This window comes from Balaenoptera ricei, chromosome 8 (assembly GCF_028023285.1).
Source record: "Balaenoptera ricei isolate mBalRic1 chromosome 8, mBalRic1.hap2, whole genome shotgun sequence".
Taxonomy (NCBI): domain Eukaryota; kingdom Metazoa; phylum Chordata; class Mammalia; order Artiodactyla; family Balaenopteridae; genus Balaenoptera; species Balaenoptera ricei.
The window spans coordinates 39,801,715-39,821,179 of NC_082646.1; the positions used below are offsets into that span (position 1 = coordinate 39,801,715).

Sequence of the window (19,465 nt, forward strand, 5' to 3'; positions counted from 1 at the left end):
AGGCCCTCCAGTGGTTCCCTCTAGTATCAACTACACCAAAAGTCCATTCACATGAAAAACTTGTTAGTGTTTATTATTTGTGATATGTGAAAGTACAAAAGAAATAGTTTCCCTGCCCTTTGAGAGTTCATAGTGAACTTGAGGATACAGGACATATACTAATTAAACAGCAGGGTAATTCAACACCCATGTGTTGTCCCAGCCTAAGCGCTAAGCTCCTTGAATTTCACCAAAAGTTATATGCTTTTTTATGCTTTTGTGCCTTGTTGTTTCTCATTAGAGTATAATCCCTTTCTACCTTAGATTTTCTAAGTGAGTATGAAATCATTTCCACTATGAAAGCTATCTGTGACCCATTCAAATAATATTTGTCACTCATTTGTGCTATCATTATCCTGAGTATGGTGGCACTGATGTATATGCACCTTTCATATATATTGAAAATGTATTTTTGCTTTCCTCCCTTTCAAGAGTGTGAGAAGAACCACACTTTCTATATACACACCCCTTGTATCTAGCACGGAGTCTGGCTCTTAATAAAGACAATAAATATGTTGTGCTGAATGTCTACCAAAGTGCCAGAGTAAGATTTCATTCAGACTTTATTGAACAAATATTTGTTGAGTGCCTACTAAGGGCCAGGCATTATTTGAGGGCTAGGAATATGGCAATGACTATGACATGGAAGATTCTTGCCTCATGTTGCGTAAAGTCTAATGGGAGAGACAGCAATGAGTAAACAAATATATAACATGATATGATTTCACCTAAGGAATTAATTCTTGAAAAAATATAAAATAGGATAAGGAGATCAAGAGTGATAAAGGAAAGGAAACTCTGTGTTAGATTGGTCAAAGAAGGTCTCCCAAGTAGTATCTTTTGAACAGAAACCTGAATGAAGTGAGGGAGGAAGCAATGCATGGATCTAGCAGAGAGCACAGCAAGTGTAAAGACCCTTAGAAAAGAGTAAGTTTGATGTGTTCAAGGAACAATTAGAGAGCGTGTGTGGCTCCTTTCTTTCCCTAATGCTCTGATGGAAGGATTTTCTTTAACTTCATTAATTTTTAAAAATTTAAAGTGTTTCTAACCAACCAAGCAAGTTATCTTCTTAAAACTATGGTAAGAAATCGTTATGCAATTATTTAAATATTTTATATGGGCAAAGTGATTGTTTTTGTTGTTGTTGTTGTTATTCCCCTGAACAGATGGCACCAGGCAAAAATCATATGCACAAGATATGTTGACATCTCTTCATTATTTGGATAACCGCTTTGTTCAGCCTCGTCTAGAGAATTTAACCTCTAGAAGTCGTTGGAAAGAGCAATATAAGGTATACAGTTTTATTTGTTTTTGAATCTCTGGTCGGGGGTTGGGGTGGGGTTGGAGTGGGAGACCTCCCCACTCAAGTCCTTCAATAACCAGTCACACTGAATAATCTTCTAAATTATTAACATTTTTCTTTGTTAAATAATCAGCTTGTTTCTCATCTCTTCTAAAGGCTATAATTGTTTTAGTCTTTCACACTTGTTATATCTATCCAATAATTAAGTAGTCCTAAATGGTAACTTGAGAACATCTCTAAGGCTTAGCCCATCTGTTAAAATGAGGAGATTGTCTCACAGGATGTTAATTATTTCAGAAAAGAGAGTTTCATTGTTAAAGAAGGTTGAGAAACAGTAGGGTTAACTTAACTGGAGGACTTTCAAGGAGCATTAATGTGTGAATTTATACTGTAAATCTTCAAGAGGGCAATGTAGAATATAATACTATCCAAATTTGTGTTTTACTATGAGGCTTCTTTTCATGAAATACCTATTATTACCTTCTAGGATATTGGTTCCCATAACTTAATTAGGGAAACACTGACCTATGTAGTCTTTGACATCCTTTTCCACCTTAAGATTTTGTAATTCTACCAATTTTGGGGAAACATCTTTTTAATTTATAAGATCTATTTGATTCCATGTTATCACCTAGATTTCTATTTTATGATCTCTAATAATAGAGGCTGTACTATATGATTTTTAAGGCTTTTTTTCCTCCCTACTTCTAACATTCTAGCTTCTAATAATTAGCAAGAGGAAAATGGCAAGATAGTAGAAGTTCAAGTTCCTTATAGTCCTTCTAGCACTTAAACCATTAGCTACTCTACCTCATTTATGTCAGGAGATTTGGCTTCATCCAAGGCCTGTTTGGCCTTGAATTACCTGATGATAAATTAGCCACAGATGGATTAGGTTTAAGGACAGTTATGGGATTATAAAAAAAAAAGAATTAAAAGACTTCAATTTGGAGGATAGCTTGAGTTTAGGGCCACCATATATATCTTTTTGACTGTGGGTGATTTTTTAACTTTTGTAAACTCCAGTTTCTTCCTCAGATAGAGAAAATATTTACTTACTTTTAAGGTAAAGCACATAGCATAGCTCTTAGGATGTGGTACATATATTTTTGTCTTTAATAGAACGATAGCATATTGATCATTTAATTTTGCCAAGTAACTGATATGCAAAGTAAGGTATCTTATTTGATCTTTAGAGTAACCCCACAAGGAATGTACTATTATTTCCTCCATTTTAGAGATGAGAAAGTTGTGACTCAAAAAAATTGAGTAACATAAGGTTACACAGCTAGTAATTAGCCAGGCCAATATTTGAACCTAGAAACCTTAGGTCTAGGGTTTCTCAGACTTCAAAGCCCATCCATTCTGCTATATTATGCTTTACCATTACTATGCTGGTTATGTTGAGTTTGGATAACCCAATGTTGAAATAATAACTGTAATATACAAGAAAATATTAGCTTAAAAATTTAGAGACAGAGATGATTCAGTACAATCTTGGTCAGGATAAGCTAGGTTATGCTGCAAAAAATAAATAATGTGACAAACAAAGTAAACCAACAATGAAAATCTCAATAGCTTACCCCAACAAAGTTTATTTTTCACTTATATGTCCAGTGTGAGTCAATAGGGGTGCTCTGTTTATTGTAGTTACTCAGAGAACCAAGCTGATAGACCTTTCATCTCAGCATGCGCTTCTGTGAATACCAGAGAAGCAGGAAGGGAAGATCGTTAGTCATCTATTCACTCTGAATGTCAGCCTGTAAGTGACATGTGTCATGAAGTACCATGAAATATGAGAAACAGTAAAAAGTAGACAAAAGACAATGTCTTTGTGAATCATACAATGTAAAAAGGAAACTACATTGGATACTTAATTACTGTCAGGCTGATAGAGAATGCAGTTTAGTGACCCTGCTAATATGCTCATTGTGTACAGTTCAAATATTGTGGTAAACTGATCCACGCTACTAATTAGAACAGTAGTATCTAGCACAGGCCTAGAGCATAAGCAAAACTACTCAAGCACAAGTAATTTCACAGCTTAATAAAGCTTATTTATGAATACCAAATATTTTCTCAGTTTGTTTACTCATTGCTAACTCACCTATTAGACTGGCCATAGCAATACTGGCGACCTGGAAATCCTAGTTCAAACTTGTTTATTTTCCTAGTACTTTAGTAAGAAACCGTAGGAGAATTAAATTATTTCTGGGATATTTTGTGGAAAATATAATGCATACAATGGAGACTGAATGTGATCTTGTTTTTTCTCAATTTCTTACTAACCTAAATGAATTTAATCATTTTATTATATTATTCTGAATTTTTTCTGCTCATTCTTTCCTATTTTAACTAATTATTACATCTGGAGATGAGAAGAGGGAAAAGAAGTAAATTAAAACCTGTGAAAAGCGCTGCTTAATAGTAACAGAAGTTTGAGCGATATGAAACTAATTTTTTTCCTAATCTGGTTTCTTTTCATTTACTAGCCTAAATTAAAAATTCACTTTTAAAATTTAAATATATCTTGTGCTCAGTACTAAAGTAAGAAATACCAGTGTGTTTTGCTCTTACATCTTGTCCTATCATTGTGATTCCTAACCTTGATTTTAATTTGGTTGGGCTCTTTTTATGTTTTATTTTATTGTTGTTTTTCTTATCCTTTAAACCTTCATTACATTTTGAAATTATTTTCAGGAGCGAGTAGAAAATTATTCTAATGTAAGTATCCATTTGAAGAATCCTGAGAACTGTTCCTGCCAGGCTTGTGGATTGCATCGCCACTGTAGATATTCGGTGCATTTATCAGGAAAGTTATATAACACCAGGACTATGGAAATAGATGATTTCATGTCACATGATAAACAGGTATTTTTTCCCTTCATTTTAGTTCTCAACATTTAGAAATTTTCACTAAATAAGCCTGCACAAGTAACCCTAAGTTATTTTCACAAATGGAGAAAGCACCAGGAGAAGGGAAAAGAATACAAGGAAAGAGTGTGCAATTTTTGAATGTGAAAAATATGTGTTATACAGCAGATTCACTCCAAATTCAGTCAGATACTGAAATCAGTGCATACTGTCTAAGTGTACATCACCCAAACTGCGGGGGAGAGGGGAGAGGGTATAGGATGAGGATGAAAAGGGAGGTAACTGGGGCAGGGGAAGCAGAAGTCCTTTTTGAGTCCAAAGGAGAATTTGACCCCAATGGAAATTTTAGGGTAGATAACCTACCAAATTGACAATCCACAGACAAAGAGGCCTATTCACCTCAATATGAGATTTGAAGGAAAATTGTGCTTCAGCCTAGACTACATCAGAAGTGTTTCAGAGCCTAGAGCAATCACCATATATTTAAGGTGCTGTTAATTTTGAATAAATAGACAAAACAGCAGAAAATGTTTGGAATATTTGAAGAAATGTATTTGATAAACAAGAACAGAGCAATGCAATGTGAAGAAAGAAAAAGTGCAAATGCTTACTACTTCTATTTTTAAATCTTTGTAAAACTGTTGCACTTATAAATGCAAAAATATTAATATTGAGATCTTCCTCTGGAATTCCCTCCATGGATTCCGCATCCACTGATACAGAGGACCGACTGTGTATTTATTGAAAAAAATCCCTGTCTATGTGGACCTGTGCAGTTCAAACCCTAGTTGTTCAAGGGTTAACTGTACTATGTTTATACCTGCGGTTGGTTAAATCTGCAGAGAGGATTCCGCAGATATGGAGGCCCGACTGTGGGACTTGAGCATCTGCAGATTTTAGTATCAGGGAGGGTTCTGGAACCAATCCCCTGTGGCTACTGAGGAGTGACTGTAGTTTTAGTTACAGCAGTCTTGGGTAGGGTACTGAGATGAGAGGCGTTGGACAACCAGGTTATGGTAAAGTCTGAGAGCATGGATGAGAAGGAAATCACCTAGAGGAAAAAGATGTGAAATCTGAAAGGCAGTTAGGAGGACTGAAAACAGTCAGTTTTTCAGTTTTGCCCAGAGTCTGTCCAGACTCCTCAAGATGCTTAAGAACCAGTGGGAAGAGGCAGTAATTTTGAGGCAAGTGACAAGGTGTAATGCGTCCACGCAAAGAACAGGCCAAGAGGAAAGAGAATCCCTTGACTCAGTCTATTGCACTAAATGTTCCTAGAGACCTAGGAACAAAAACCAAACTTCTTCCCATCCTTCCTCTTTCCTTGAGGATCTTTTTTCTTTCTTCTCCATACTTTAATTTCCTTAAGAAGCTGGCTGCTCCTCTGCATTTGAGGGCCTAGAGAAATACCTCGAAAAGCTACCTACAGTGAGCTGGATATTACAGATGTGCGAAATGCATGTTTCATTATATTTCCTTGCTTTAATTTGTTAAACAGTGTTAATTTACACTTCCACATGCTGTATCTAATAAATTACAAATCAGATTATTTCTATTGCCTTGCAATCACCATCTTCTGCTTTAGGAAAATTTGCTGACAGTTTTTACCTTTGTTTCCAATTATATCTTTGGATATGTAGGGTACCTTAGTTCACACTGGTAACTGAGATAGTTACCTTCAGATTTATCAGTTCATAGAACTCTGCTAACCCTGCACAGTGGATTAGTAATCATTTATATGTCACTTTGCTTATCTGCTTTAAGATAATCATCACAGAACTTATCATTTCTCTCTCTCTCTGGCAAGTTTTTTAATACTGTCTATCTCGTTAGGCTAATGTCCTTATTTTTTTAATTTTTTTAATTTTTTTGGCTGTGCCACACAGCTTGTGGGATCTTAGTTCCCTGACCAGGGATTGAACTTGGGCCCTCGGCAGTGAAAGTGCCGAGTCCTAACCACTGGACCACCAGGGAGATCCCTAGAATAGTGTCCTTACTGTTTAGAAATGCACTTAGTTAACAAAAAGTACTCTCTGAATACATTTCTGGACATTTAAGGACACTATTCTAACAGCATAGATTCATTTTACTTGTTTTTAGTACTTCATATAAATAGCATGCTACAATGTAAGCTGTGTTGTACTGTATACATTAATTCATAAGGTATAGTGGGCTATAACAATACACTGAAACAGGGGTGGGGTGAAAGGAGAGGTCCACTTGCAGTGCATGCAACTACTATATACATTTACTGTTTACATTTACTGTTTTCTATGAAGCCTTACTAACAATGGTTTAGGCTCTTCCATATAAAATGTGATCACATTTGGGAAAAAAATAGTGTGAGAATATTCTAAAGGTAATTTGGGGTTTATTGACCTCCATAAGTGTAAGGTAGACACCAAGAGGGTAGGAATTAGAAATGGAAAGGAGTAAATTATAATGTTTAATATTTTCAGTGGATATTTTTATTTCATACAGAAAAAAATTAGAGATTTTTAAACACCTCTCCTTCCCTTTTGTCCCAACTTAAAAATTCTATATAGATAAATTCCTCTTGTTTTGTGGAAATATAGAATACAATGCGATAGAAGTAAAAAAATCACATTATTCTTCCAGAACAACCATAGGAGACTTCTCCCACATAATCTATTCTAATGGCAGAAATGGAGAGACTAGCCCTAGTGTCCACTGCAACTGTTGTGGTATCTTTTTACTCAAAGTGGGAGGTACTGGCAAGTGAACTGTAATTTATACGACTAGTTTGATGATAATGTTACAATAGGAATGATACTTAGAGTGAGCAAGCAATGAACAATAATACCTGATTGTGTCTGATGATCTGAAAAACAGATTTTCCCAGAACATGAACAGAAATCTGAACATGATTTTTTTCAACTTTTGGGGATTTTAAGAAAGGTTGTAAGGTATCCCAGATACCATCTTCACAAGATGATGTATCAAACCTGACTATTGCTGATCATATTTAACTTTCATTCATCTTTATCAGTATACTCTTATTCATCTTTATCACTATACTCTTGTATTGTGTATTGAACTCATCACCTGTGTGATCCCTACAGTGTGACTTCAGAAAAACGGTACAGTTATTATTTGCCAGATAGAGGACAAGTTACATAGATCAATATTGTAACTATGCCATTTGTACTGAATTCATGAAAGCATAACCTATTATTCATGTAGACACAGAGACAAATACGTAAGTTAGGAAGAAGTTTGTCTGTTTCCTCAGGTTACTCCATGAGGATAAGATTGGTCATGTTATAAAGTTTGGAGCCCTTTCTGATGCGTTTTCTACAGTGAGTGAAATAATGTAGGTACAATTATATTTAATTTGGTCAGTGCAGGGATACTGTTTTCCTATTTTAGCTATAGGTGTGTATAACAAAGTATACATTCAAAACATTCTGGGGCTTCCCTGGTGGCGCAGTGGTTGAGGGTCTGCCTGCCAATGCAGGGGACACGGGTTCGGTCACTGGTCTGGGAGGATCCCACATGCCGCGGAGCGGCTGGGCCTGTGGGCCACAGCTACTGAGCCTGCGTGTCTGGAGCCTGTGCCCCACAACAGGAGAGGCCACGACAGTGAGAGGCCCGCGCATCGCGATGAAGAGTGGCCCCCGCTTGCCGCAACTAGAGAAAGCCCTCGCACAGAAACGAGGACCCAACGCAGCCATAAATAAATAAATAAATAAATAAACCCAAAGTTTAAAAAAAAAACAAACATTCTGAAAGAGAATGGGTGGTTGACTTCACAAGAATAGTATTCTTAATCATAGAATCCCAGAAGTCCATATAAACATAGAAATCAAAATTTTTGTAGTTTTCTAACAATAAAATACTAATGTGTTATATCAGACTCATTAATTCAGGAAACAAATAGGACAAAACACAAAGTTATTTTTTACTTTGCAGAATATTTTAGAAAAGAAGTATTTAGTTAAAAACTACCAATTTTTAATGTTGGTATGAGAGTTTCAGTTTACATGTTGTTTATAAGCTAGAAAATTATCATAATCCAGGCATTGTTACCTCAGTAACTGTATATACAATAGCTTGCATGCTTTTCTTGCTTTTGGGTGTGGCTGTCCTTTTCCTTATAAGCCATTTTTCTCCTCCTTCCCAAACTTGGCTGACTCTGTGTTTTAAAGACTTAGTTCATGCATCACCTAGTTGAGGATTCTTCTCCTTTCTGGATTGGGCTAATTGTCCCTTCTCTGTACCTTGATTGCATCCCGGGCATAGCATTTGGCACATTGTTTTGTAATCATTTGTTTTTCTCCCAGGGCTGTAAATTCCCCTGATACAGGTGGTACATATTTCACTTCTGTATCTCCAGTGCTTAGCTCAATACTTGAAACATAGCAGTTGCTCAGTTTTTATTAACTGGGTTGTTTAAATAAAGAAGGTAAAGGAATCATTGTATAAAATAAAATAAAAAAATTAAGCATTTATTGGATTCTACTTTTAAAGAAAATCTGAAAACCAGAAAGGCTGTACATTCATTACTATATCTTCACTTCATATAGCAGATGATGTTTATTTCTTCCTTTAGGTGTTTACTGTTGGCAGAATTTGTGCTAATCGTACCAGAATTTACCATAATCTGAAACATTTTAAATTCAAGCTGTACGAGGAATGTTGCTCCATTGCAAAGACAGAAGAGGTTGAAGATGAACAGGTTAAAGAAGCAGTGGAGAGAATTTTCAATCAGTCAAAAGAAAATGGCTGGATTAAGGAGGTAAGGTGAATATAGAAGAACCATTTCATTCAGTAGGTTCTGGAGCCTAATTTTGATCAGCAAAAGGATACAAATTATGAGAATAGAAGACAGTAAAATTTAAAAGAGAACCTTTCTTACTCTCCCTGTCTTTGTATTTTCTCTTCTTCCACCCATTCCTTTCATGCTTATCATTGTCCTACCCTGAATAGGTGCCCTGATGTTCTAAGCATTCACTCAGCTCATCAGATAAATTTTAATCAGCAATGATACTGTCCTTTAATGAAGGACCTCTGTCCTTTCAGTTTTATGTATGTGGTTTTCCTTACATATATATTAAGTCCCCTTATTTTCTTTGACAAAGTATAGGACTCACCTCTGCTTGTCTGCTTCCTATCTTTAGAACAGTTCTTGTGACCTGAGAGAGAAGAAGCACCTGGTGCCAATCTGAGGAAAGGATCTCGGCTGCCAGTTCTAATACCACCCACATCCTCTTCTTGAGGACATGGGACTGAGCAGTGAGCACTGTAACTGAAGATCAAGGGGAATGCAGAGGTTTCAGGCCACGGCACTGATTTTGATTCCCCCATATCCTGTTGATCACTAAATTTGATATCAGGGATAAAGTGGGGGTTTTGAAGAGTGCACTGGATTCCCGAAGATCTGCTGGCAGCTCATAAGCTCTGGTCTGCTCACAGAGCTTTTAGAATTGTTACGGTGCATGGAAAGAATGCTAAAATGATTGCAATCTTCTAAAACAAGTCTAGTTACATGACTGTATAAGAGAGAACAGATAAGAGATTTTCAGGCAACTCAGATCAACAGTATATTTAATCTTAAAAAAAAAAAAAAGGCTGACTTGAGATCCATTGCCTGCGTTATTTACATCATAGGGAAATTTGTAAAAGCGAAAAATAAAAAGAGAGCTTAGAGAATAAACTTACGAGCAAAGGGCAAGAAAATGAGAACAACAAAACAGGAACTTCTTAGGACATTACAAGTTCCACAGAGGTCTCCTGGGCTGGTGAATGACATCAAGATTGGTTTCCCTTTTGACAATTATCCGCCCACCACAAACCACCACCCAGTGATCTCCTTGCCTGCCCCCCACATCTTGACCCTTAAGTCGTCTTGTTCTCATTTTTCTCTCTTCAGCTTTTTATCTTTTACTTTGCTTCCACTTCTCTCACTCCCAATTCTTTCCTCCTTATCCTTCTCTGTGCTTTTTCATTTGCCTTGGGGAAGAGCCATCACTTACCCAGTAAGTCCCAACTTCATTTTCCTTAATGGCATTAAATTCTTAAGTGCTTTTATTGATGCATTTAAGTGTTGCCAACCTTCTACTGGAGTTGAAAGACCTATTGGAACGCTACATTTTAAAAAAAAATTATGTACTAGGTGTAGCAAAATCACTGTGCATTACATATATTATATAATAATTTTGTATATAGGGAAGAACATTAAACTTCTTGCAGAAAAAAGTAAAAGCATTTCCAAATCACATACCTTAGAGAAGGCTTAACAAGGTCTATGACAACAGAAGGGACCTGGAATAAAAAAATATTCTTAAGAAAAGAAAGCCAAGTATCACATTATGCTTAAAGAATAACACTTAGCATTGGGCACTGAAGGTATTTCAAGATGGTGCATGTTTAGGACAATGTGCACATTTTTTTTCACATAAAATACCAAAGAACTTAATTTTCTTTTTGAGATCCCTCCTACTTTAAAAAAATTGTCTATAGACTTTCTCAAAAGATTTCCTAGAAACCAAAGAAGTTTATTAGCCAATATAAACCCATATGCAGCTTTTTGTGCTGTGATTAAACTTCAGGATTTATCAAGTACCCTGACATTTCTCAACATCACTCTGCCTCCCCCTCAGTGTGTGTGTGTATGTGTCTTTGAGTAATAGCACTACATGTGTTCTTGTGATGCATGACTTCTTCTTGGCCACAGTTATTCTAACCCTTTAGAATGCCTGGGCTCAGTGCTACTATGCTTGAGTGGCCACATCCATGGCTGTTTCTGCTCTTAGCTCTCAATTATTATGTGAACCCCTTCTTTTACCTTACACAAACTATCTGTTCCTGTCTTTCCTCCCACAGCTTGTGTTTCACACCTTGCTTTTTTCCTTACCTGACTCTTCTTCCTCTGAGCATTTTTCTTCCATTATCTCGGGATATCTCAGCATTTCTTCCCAAAGACCTGCGAACTAGACTAACTTCATTCTTCTTATTCTTCCTCCTAACAGTTGAACTAGGAGATCTGTTTTTAACTAATGATATTAAAAGGGTAGGAGCAATTCCAGTGTAAGAAAAGAACAAATGATAAGAAAATTATAATGCAAAATTATAATAAAATGAAAATATATAATAAACATAATAGTAATATATGTCTCGTTCTAAATTAGAGCTGAAGAACATAGTATCATATGCACTGGCAAATTCTATCAAATGTTTTTTCTTTAAGAAGAGAGTGCCTATGATGATGGGGTTTCCAGGGAAGTTGAAGACGGGATTGTTGGGATGGGGTGGTGAATACATAACACCAGGAAGTGAAGAAAGTATGTCCATAGAAGTATCAAGTTTCAGTTCCTATCACCACAAGCGTCAGAGTTATCAGGATCCTCACTCACTTTACTGGGAGTAAAACCAGAGCTCATAAGTAGAGTTAAGAAACCATTAGGTCAGTTCATCTCCTCAGCTGAAGGAAGCACTCTGAACTCTGTCAACCTTGAAATCTCCAAATCATCCCAATTCCTCTCTTCTCTTGTCCTGCCCTGGTCTTTACTCTCCACCTTCATTGCTGTCACTCAAATGTAGGCCCTCATTACCTAAATTATTACAGTAGACTCGTAACTAGTTGCCAAACCATTCTAGACTAGATGTTTCACCTTTTTTTTCCCCCAAAAATACACCTCAGATAGTGTCAATTTCCTGCCCTAACACCTTTGGCAGCTTTCCATCGCCTGTTACATTATTGCTAAACTCTGTAACCTAGCATTTCATACTACCTCTTTGGTTCAGTCTTATCTCTCTCAATTCCCCTACAAAACCTCAGATTGTAGTCAAATCCCGTGCTTTCTTGTCTTGTCACTGTTGTATGGACTTTTGTCTCCTAGAGAAAACTCTCCACCAAATCGTTGCCTACCAAATCTTTTTCCCCAGGACAGCTTAAATGCCACTGTTTCCTGGTCATCTCAGCTAACCATAACCTCTCTTCTGAACCCGCATAACAGTGTCTATACTTCTTTATGGCACTTGTTATTTGTTGTCATTGGTGAACTCTGTTCTCCTTAGGGGCAGGGAAAGCAATTTTTTTAATACCTAGACAGTCATTAGCAGAGTATTTGATATGTGTTATGTGTTCAGCAAATTTCTGTCGAATAAGTTATTGAAGTTGTTATATTTCTACTATAAATATGATAATAGAAAACTTATAATTTATAAGAAAGTTATGAAATTAATAATAATGTTCATTTTGATCTCTTTCCAATGCTTTATATGAATTAGAAATGCTTATTTGAAATTGAGTCCCTGTTCATAATAAGATTTTTGTTCACAATTACCATGAGATTAACTTGTTCCTATTTGTGTCTGTAGATTGAAAAGGCCTAGTTTATCTTCACTGCTTTGAGTAAAATAACTAGCTTTTTTATTGTATACACAGAAATACGGTCAACTTCAAGAATATCTCAATTTTGCGGATTACTTTCAAGATGAGAAGTTTGACTGAATTGTAACACATTTCCTTCAGAGAAGATTTTATAAATTCCTGTAAATGTGAAGATCATGAGTCTTGTTTCTCTATATCATGTGACATTTATATATTTTATGTATAGGTTCATGGCAAAATATCTTGTGTAAAACATATGTTCATCTTAATTTCCATGAAATGGAACTCTACAATCTAATAAAACTTTTATCCGCTGTATGTAGAAAACATAAGCTTAATCATTTTTAAGTGTATTTTAAAGTTATATAACAATGCCTTTATAACATGTGACTATCAAGTGAACAAGCTGTTCATGTACTGTCAGTTTAATAGAAAAACACTGTATTTAAAAAATGTATTTAGACTAACATCTATGCGTATTTATTGCTGAATTCCTGCCCAGATCTGTTTATTACCCTTTTGCAGTATTAAATGATCTTCACTAATATATTTTTTACTACTATCATTATCTAAATCAGTGGGCCATGAAAGAAACCTCAGTGTCTCATTCAATTCAGTTTCCTTGCCTCAGAATCAGACTGTAGTTTACCCATTTCAAGTAGAGGAGTGCTTTTTCTCCTCTTCCAGAGTTTCCCTTACGAATAGATTTCAGGCCTCCAGGGTCTTCCAACCCTCACATTCAGGAATAATTTCATGATATGTATTTTCATGCTTCATAATGTTCTTTCTTTTTCCTATCCAATTTTGTCTACAGGTTAATGATTTAAGATGTATTTGATTTATTTTTATCCATTACTTTTCCCACATAAGTATTTATGTTAGGATCAGAAGATCTCAGAGAGGCAAATTCAGCCAAAAATAGTTTAAAAGCATATTTTGGCATCTGCATTGCTTTGCACATCTAAATTTTCCCTTAATATAATAAAGTAAAATGGTTTCAGAGTGAACAAATGGACCCTGTCTATTCTGTATCTTTAATTCTTAAAAGTGGTATTCTCATAGCATCCAGTTCCCTGTGGAATTTTATTTATTTATTTATTTTTACATCTTTATTGGAGTATAATTGCTTTACAATGGTGTGTTAGTTTCTGTTGTATAACAAAGTGAATCAGCTGTACATATACATATATCCCCATATCTCCTCCCTCTTGCGTCCCCTGTGGAATTTTAGATACTTGTTTCTTACTTCAAGTGTTGGTTGAACCTAGCTTCATCTGTTATGTGGTTCATGGAATGGACTTCATTACAAACTGCATACATTAAAAATTGCATTTTATTAAGTCCTTACGTAGAGATTAATATTTTCTGCAATTAATTTTCCAAAATTATCCCTATTATGATTGTAAACAAAACAGGGAGAAAGAGTTTACAAAGTTGTGAGAATACTGATGCTGATGTTTCATGTGAGGAGTGCATACCTTTTTAAAAGTGCGAAATAGAAATTTCAGTCCCATATCTCTATTATTCTTATTTTTCTGTCATATGGAAATAATCCTTAACCTATATGAAGCCACAGTTGAAAGTTGAAGTGAGTGTCCAAAAAGATGCAAGGCAGAGTTTAGAGGAAAAGTGATAGTCAAGTGGGAAGGGTGAAGGATCATGCATGATTTGTTACAAAAGAAGTCCAAGAAAAACAAAAGAATGATCTCTAAAGTATCTCTGATGACCCGGGAAGCATCACTTCTCGTATGTGACACTACAGACAAGCTTGAGCCAGCTGAAGAGTGAGAGTTCCAACTGAAAGTTTTAAAAATTAATTTATCTATTCTTTTAAATAGCATGCATTTAATTTGTAAAAATGAAAGCACTAATGATTTTAGGGACTTATGATGGCAGCTGACCCAGTTCCTAGGTCAGGCATCGTGTTGGCTTGAAGCATTTTTCCTATTAGAACAGCATTCTGACTGTTGATCAGGAAATGCTAATAGGTAGTTTTGCTGATGTCTGAGGTCACTGCAACCGAGCAAGCTTCTTCAGTAGGTGTTTGGAGAGTACAAGAGGCTTTTATGTACATGATAACACCAAAAGAATGGCAAAGAGACAGGCTGTCAGGAAATGAGAATTAGCATGGATCACGGGGCCAAAAGCAAGTAGTCTAGAAGAAAATAGAAATGTTGAAAAATTAGAATTAACTTTTGCAGGTATTATGACATACTGTATTATTTTATCATCATCATTGATATCATTGATTCTATATAACACAAAAAATAGTTTGTAAACTTATAAATCTCACATGTCTATGAACTTTTTAGATCTGGGCATTTATTACTATAGTGTTAAATGCTTTGTGTTAGGTAGCTATGGATAGTAGAGATGATGAGGAACACAGATGGACAAATAGAAAGGAACTAATGCTTTAAAAAAAATCCATAGAGCTATTACAGAAGCTTTAGGGATATAAGAGAGGGAACAGTTCCATAAAAGGGAAAGACAAGGAAAAAAAGAAATGTTTATTTTATTGGCAGCTGTATGTAATTGACCATATTTTCTCACTTGTCTGCTCTCATACTCAGATGAGTAGTTCTATTCACTACTCATTTCTTGGAGGTATTATAGGACTTGCTTAGACTCCAGCATGTTGATTGAGGTGTAATTGCAGCCCTTGAGCTATTTTGGGTATAGTCTGGTTTCCCTGTAACTCCCTTCACACTTGATACTGAGGCAGCAAGTCCAGTGGCTAAGAGAGTACAGGTTTGAAATCAGCCTTGAGTTTGAGTCCTGATTTGTTACTTCCTAGTTAGCTTAAATAGTTTAATTTCAATAAGCCTCAGTTTCCTCACTTATAAATGGGGTTAATAATACCTCTCCCTCAGGATTGCTGGTGGATTAAAGGAGATATATATGTGAAGTGCTGTGCCTGAAACAGTGACTGTAAATAAACAGTAGCTGATGTGAATGGAAATGAGGATGTGGATGATAATGATGTCAGCTTGAAATTAGATGGCCGTAAAGGGTAAATTTGTACAAAAGACAACGTAAAGGAGTGTCCTACAACACTAGAATATAGTATGAAAATGTATTAAATTTTTGCTTGACAAGTTTTTAAGGTGTGTCCTTGCCTAGCTTCGAATTCAAAGTTTATGTCATTTAGGAATAGCGGATTTGACCAAAAACACTGTTATTAATCAAAACCCGTGTTACTGCAGGACTGTAGAATGAACAGTAAATTTTAATTTAAATATTGAATTTTTTCTCTTTTATCAAGTATGATTGCTAAATATAAAGTACCGATAGCAATAGAAAGAAGATAATGTCTAATGAATACACCTTCTTAAAAATCAAATATAAAATGATCAAAACTCCTTCACTTTTTAATGACACCTCATGAGAGAGTTCTGCGTTCAAATCTGCATACCTAACAAAGATATATTTCTGCCTTTCTCCATGAGTGGTGAGGAACTTAGCCTTGGAAGGGACAGACAGAAGTATGTTCCAACGAGAAGTAAAAAAGTTATATTGCATCAGAATGCACTTGTCTCAAATTCCAAACTAGCATTCCAGGATTTGTGAAAATAAAATGAACTAATGTAGGCCAGCCTATCGAGAACTAAACTGTAGATAAATCCAACCTTAAAATGTTTGCATTGATCTTACCGATTCACTTCTATCCACAGCTCAGTTTGAAGCAGGACCGTGTTACTGAGATGCCAGAGTTGGTTTAAATTAACAAAGCCCCATTGCTTGAGACCTCAAATCCAACTGACTTCCAAGTTAGGGTACACAGAATATTTACGGACCTGACTATACCAATCTTGTGTTCACCTTAATTTATTCTCCATAATTGATAATAATAAGCAGAATCCAATATACATTTTGAGGTCTTAAAGGTAGGATTATCTGAAGATGAGGGGACAACAGTCTGTGTCAGAGATCTGTTTGGTTTGTGTTAGTAAACTTCTTGAAACTCGACTGCTACATAATGATTTTCCTCATTGTAAATGTAAATCAGACAGCTATGGAGACCCCAGATCTTGCATTAGGTTTGTCGTAGGCAATCTTGTATTTTCAAAGAAATCTTTTTTTTTTTTTTTTCTGTCTGGAACTGGTATTGGTAATTTCATCATGGTAAACTATTTTAGTTATTCTTACTGATTTGCTTGTGATCACCCAGATTGACTTATCCAGAGACGTACAAAGCAGGCGGGGAGGTAGACAGACACCCGCCTGTCCTTTAGGAGCTAATGATGTGATTTCCTCTCCTCCCCCTCCTCCCCCCTCCCGCAACGCGCGCACACACCCTACGTCTCCCTGTGACACTCTTGAACATCTCCTCCGTGCTCACCCAGCTCTCGCTAGGGTGCTCAGGGGTGTCATGGACAACATACTGAAAAATGAAAATGACATCCTCAGGGGGGCGTAACGGAGGTCTGGAAGGGAAAATACATCCCCTGGCCGGGAATTTCTTCAACATTTCGAGCTGGTGAAGTAGTCGACTAGAGGTTGGGGAATTTCCCCAGCCTTCTCCCCCGCCCCGGAGCCGAGGCGGAGGCCGAGCTGCGCGCGCCGCCGCCGAGATGCGCAGGCTTTGGGATTCACCTCTTCAGCCGCTGGGAGGCCCTCTGCGTTCCCCTTTCCCCGGCGCCGGCCGCCTTGCTCGCCTGTGCAGTGGCACCCGCCTTCCACCAGGGAGCCTCGGGCGAGCGCTCCCCCCGCCCCCCGCCCCCCCCTCCCCCCCCCCCCGCAGCTCGCTGGCTCTCTCTTTCTCCCTCTGTCTCACTCTCTCTCTTTCTCTCCCTCTCCTATCGGAGCACAATGAAAGCCTGTGTATCGCCGTGACTCCGGGCAGCGGAGCCAGTGTCAGCCCAGCGGCGAACAACAGACGGGAAAGAGAAAGGAAAAGACCAGCTACTTTCTTTTCCATCTCTAAAGCGGAGCAATCCAAGAGATAGAACCACATTGCTTATTGCGAGTCCAGACCCTCAGATCCACTGGCCGGGGATGGAATGTACAAAAGTGGACAGAAAAGTGGCTGGACATGACTCGGTGCAATTTGCTGGAAGTTTGTAAGTTTGACCATCGTTTGTAAATTACTCTCGGAGGAGTTTGTCTCTCTTGATACTGTATTAGAATCGAGCCGGGGGTGAGGACTAGGGACGTAAGCGGGAAAGAAAAAAATGTGTTGAAGGATCTCTCTCAGTGGCTAGTGACTTCAGACTGCTTTCATTTAAGGCTGGGAAACCTTAGAGGGAATGAGGATTTTACTGGTGATTGGATTAGCTGAAGAAAAAAGCATGGTCCAAAAGTCCAGTTACTGACATTAACAATTGAAAAGCTGCCTCCCGTTCTTTGGCGAGAGGATCACATCCTACAGTCCCCCAAAGGGGAGAAAACACCGGAGCAAAGGGAAAGGGAGGAACAATTAAAAGCCAAAAGACAGTATCTCTTGATTTTTGTACGTTTTGAACATTGACTTCAAAAAGCTTCTGAAACAGCACTTTTTGGTTTTTTTTTTTAACCTGAGGAAAAGTAAAGGCCGTGGGTTACAGAGACCATGGTAGAAATGGGTTTCTCTGCAGAAACATCCCCATAAAGAATCTTCCAAAACAACTAGGTGAGGGGGAGTCCAGCTCTGTATTAATACCTCTCACAATTCCCTTTGCTGTCTGTTCCTGTCTCTCACTTGACAATCCCTGAATTCTTGCTCTTACCCCCAGATCGTGTGTTTACAAAGTACCTAGTGGCTCTTGTCAGCTTGGTGGGGGGAGAAAAACCCCACTAACTCTGTCCAACTTCTCCAGAGCTGTCAAATGCAATTAGAGTAAGTTGATCAGGGTTTGTTTCCAAATTACCCTCTGCGATTGGTTTCTATTCTTTCTCCTCACCCTCTTTTACTCACTCCCCTCCCCCATACCTTCTCCACTACTCCCCCCAACCTCTGAAGACCTCTATTCATGTGGCCCTGAACACTGAGCGCACATTGTCAACAGCAGATTTGCCTGCACTAACCAGCCATAGCCTCCTTCCACCTCACCATCCCAGAGGCAGCAATCATTGTGTCCAGTAAGATGGGGGACACAGCGCCCCCGCAGGCCCCCACAGGAGGGTTAGGGGGGGCCCCTGGGGCGGGGCTCCTTGGAGGGGGCTCGGTCACCCCGAGAGTGCACAGTGCCATCGTGGAGCGCCTTCGGGCTCGGATCGCCGTCTGCCGCCAGCACCACCTGAGCTGTGAAGGACGCTACGAACGGGGTAGGGCCGAGAGCTCAGACCGGGAAAGAGAGAGCACCTTGCAGCTCCTGAGCCTCGTGCAGCACGGCCAGGGGGCGAGGAAGGCTGGCAAGCACACCAAGGCCACTGCCACTGCTGCCACCACTACAGCCCCTCCCCCGCCACCTGCTGCCCCTCCTACAGCCTCCCAAGCGGCAGCGACAGCGGCCCCACCGCCCCCACCGGACTATCACCATCACCACCAGCAGCACCTGCTGAGCAGTAACAATAATGGTGGCAGCGGTGGGATCGACGGGGAGCAGCAGACACCGGCCTCAACCCCGGCGGACCAGAGGAACTCGGCCCTGATTGCGGTAAGGCACCTGGTTTTCTCCTGATTCTGGCTGTGGTCGTGTGGACTTTGGCGAGAGGAGAGCTGGCCTCGGCCTGACGTAGAGTGGACGGCCGTGCAAAGGGCCAAGATGCCACCTGACTACCTCAAAGGCTATTGGGTGTCTTGTTTGTGAGGTGTTACTAAACCCGTACTCGTCAAGTCCTGCTGGTGTTCATTCATGGGTTTTCCTCCACCTGTAGAGTATTCCTTAAGTGGTAAGGAACTTGAGTTTTCCAGAGTTTGCTCTGGGGTCCAGAGCTTGCAGAAGGATTGGCTACGAGCGGCAAGATCTGAGCCG

General features: G+C 38.4%; 2 protein-coding genes and 1 non-coding gene across 10 annotated transcripts in view; 2 read left to right on the top strand and 1 right to left on the bottom strand.

Annotated features, from left to right (window-relative positions):
• The window catches only part of CCDC82 (coiled-coil domain containing 82), a 29,615-nt gene extending 16,005 nt beyond the window's left edge, over nt 1–13,610 (top strand). For 6 of the 8 annotated variants that reach the window (XM_059930539.1, XM_059930537.1, XM_059930541.1 and 3 more), the window contains 4 exons: nt 1,206–1,330; nt 4,043–4,213; nt 8,787–8,972; nt 12,624–13,609. In XM_059930539.1, the coding sequence (XP_059786522.1) occupies nt 1,206–1,330; nt 4,043–4,213; nt 8,787–8,972; nt 12,624–12,689 (548 nt within the window). In that variant the 3' untranslated portion in view covers nt 12,690–13,609. Of the gene's footprint in view, nt 1–1,205; nt 1,331–4,042; nt 4,214–8,786; nt 8,973–9,354; nt 11,246–12,623 lie in introns of those variants that run through there. The other 2 variants (XM_059930543.1, XM_059930544.1) reach the window with 2 other exon arrangements.
• TRNAE-UUC (transfer RNA glutamic acid (anticodon UUC)) lies at nt 6,115–6,187 on the bottom strand. The gene has a single exon. It is a non-coding gene; the product is annotated as a tRNA-Glu (tRNA).
• Nucleotides 13,611–17,328: 3,718 nt separating the features above from the next.
• MAML2 (mastermind like transcriptional coactivator 2) overlaps nt 17,329–19,465 on the top strand; it is a 360,589-nt gene continuing 358,452 nt past the window's right edge. Inside the window, exon 1 of the mRNA XM_059930545.1 lies at nt 17,329–19,147. Within this exon, the coding sequence (XP_059786528.1) occupies nt 18,635–19,147 (513 nt within the window). The 5' untranslated portion in view covers nt 17,329–18,634. The remainder of the gene's footprint in view (nt 19,148–19,465) is intronic.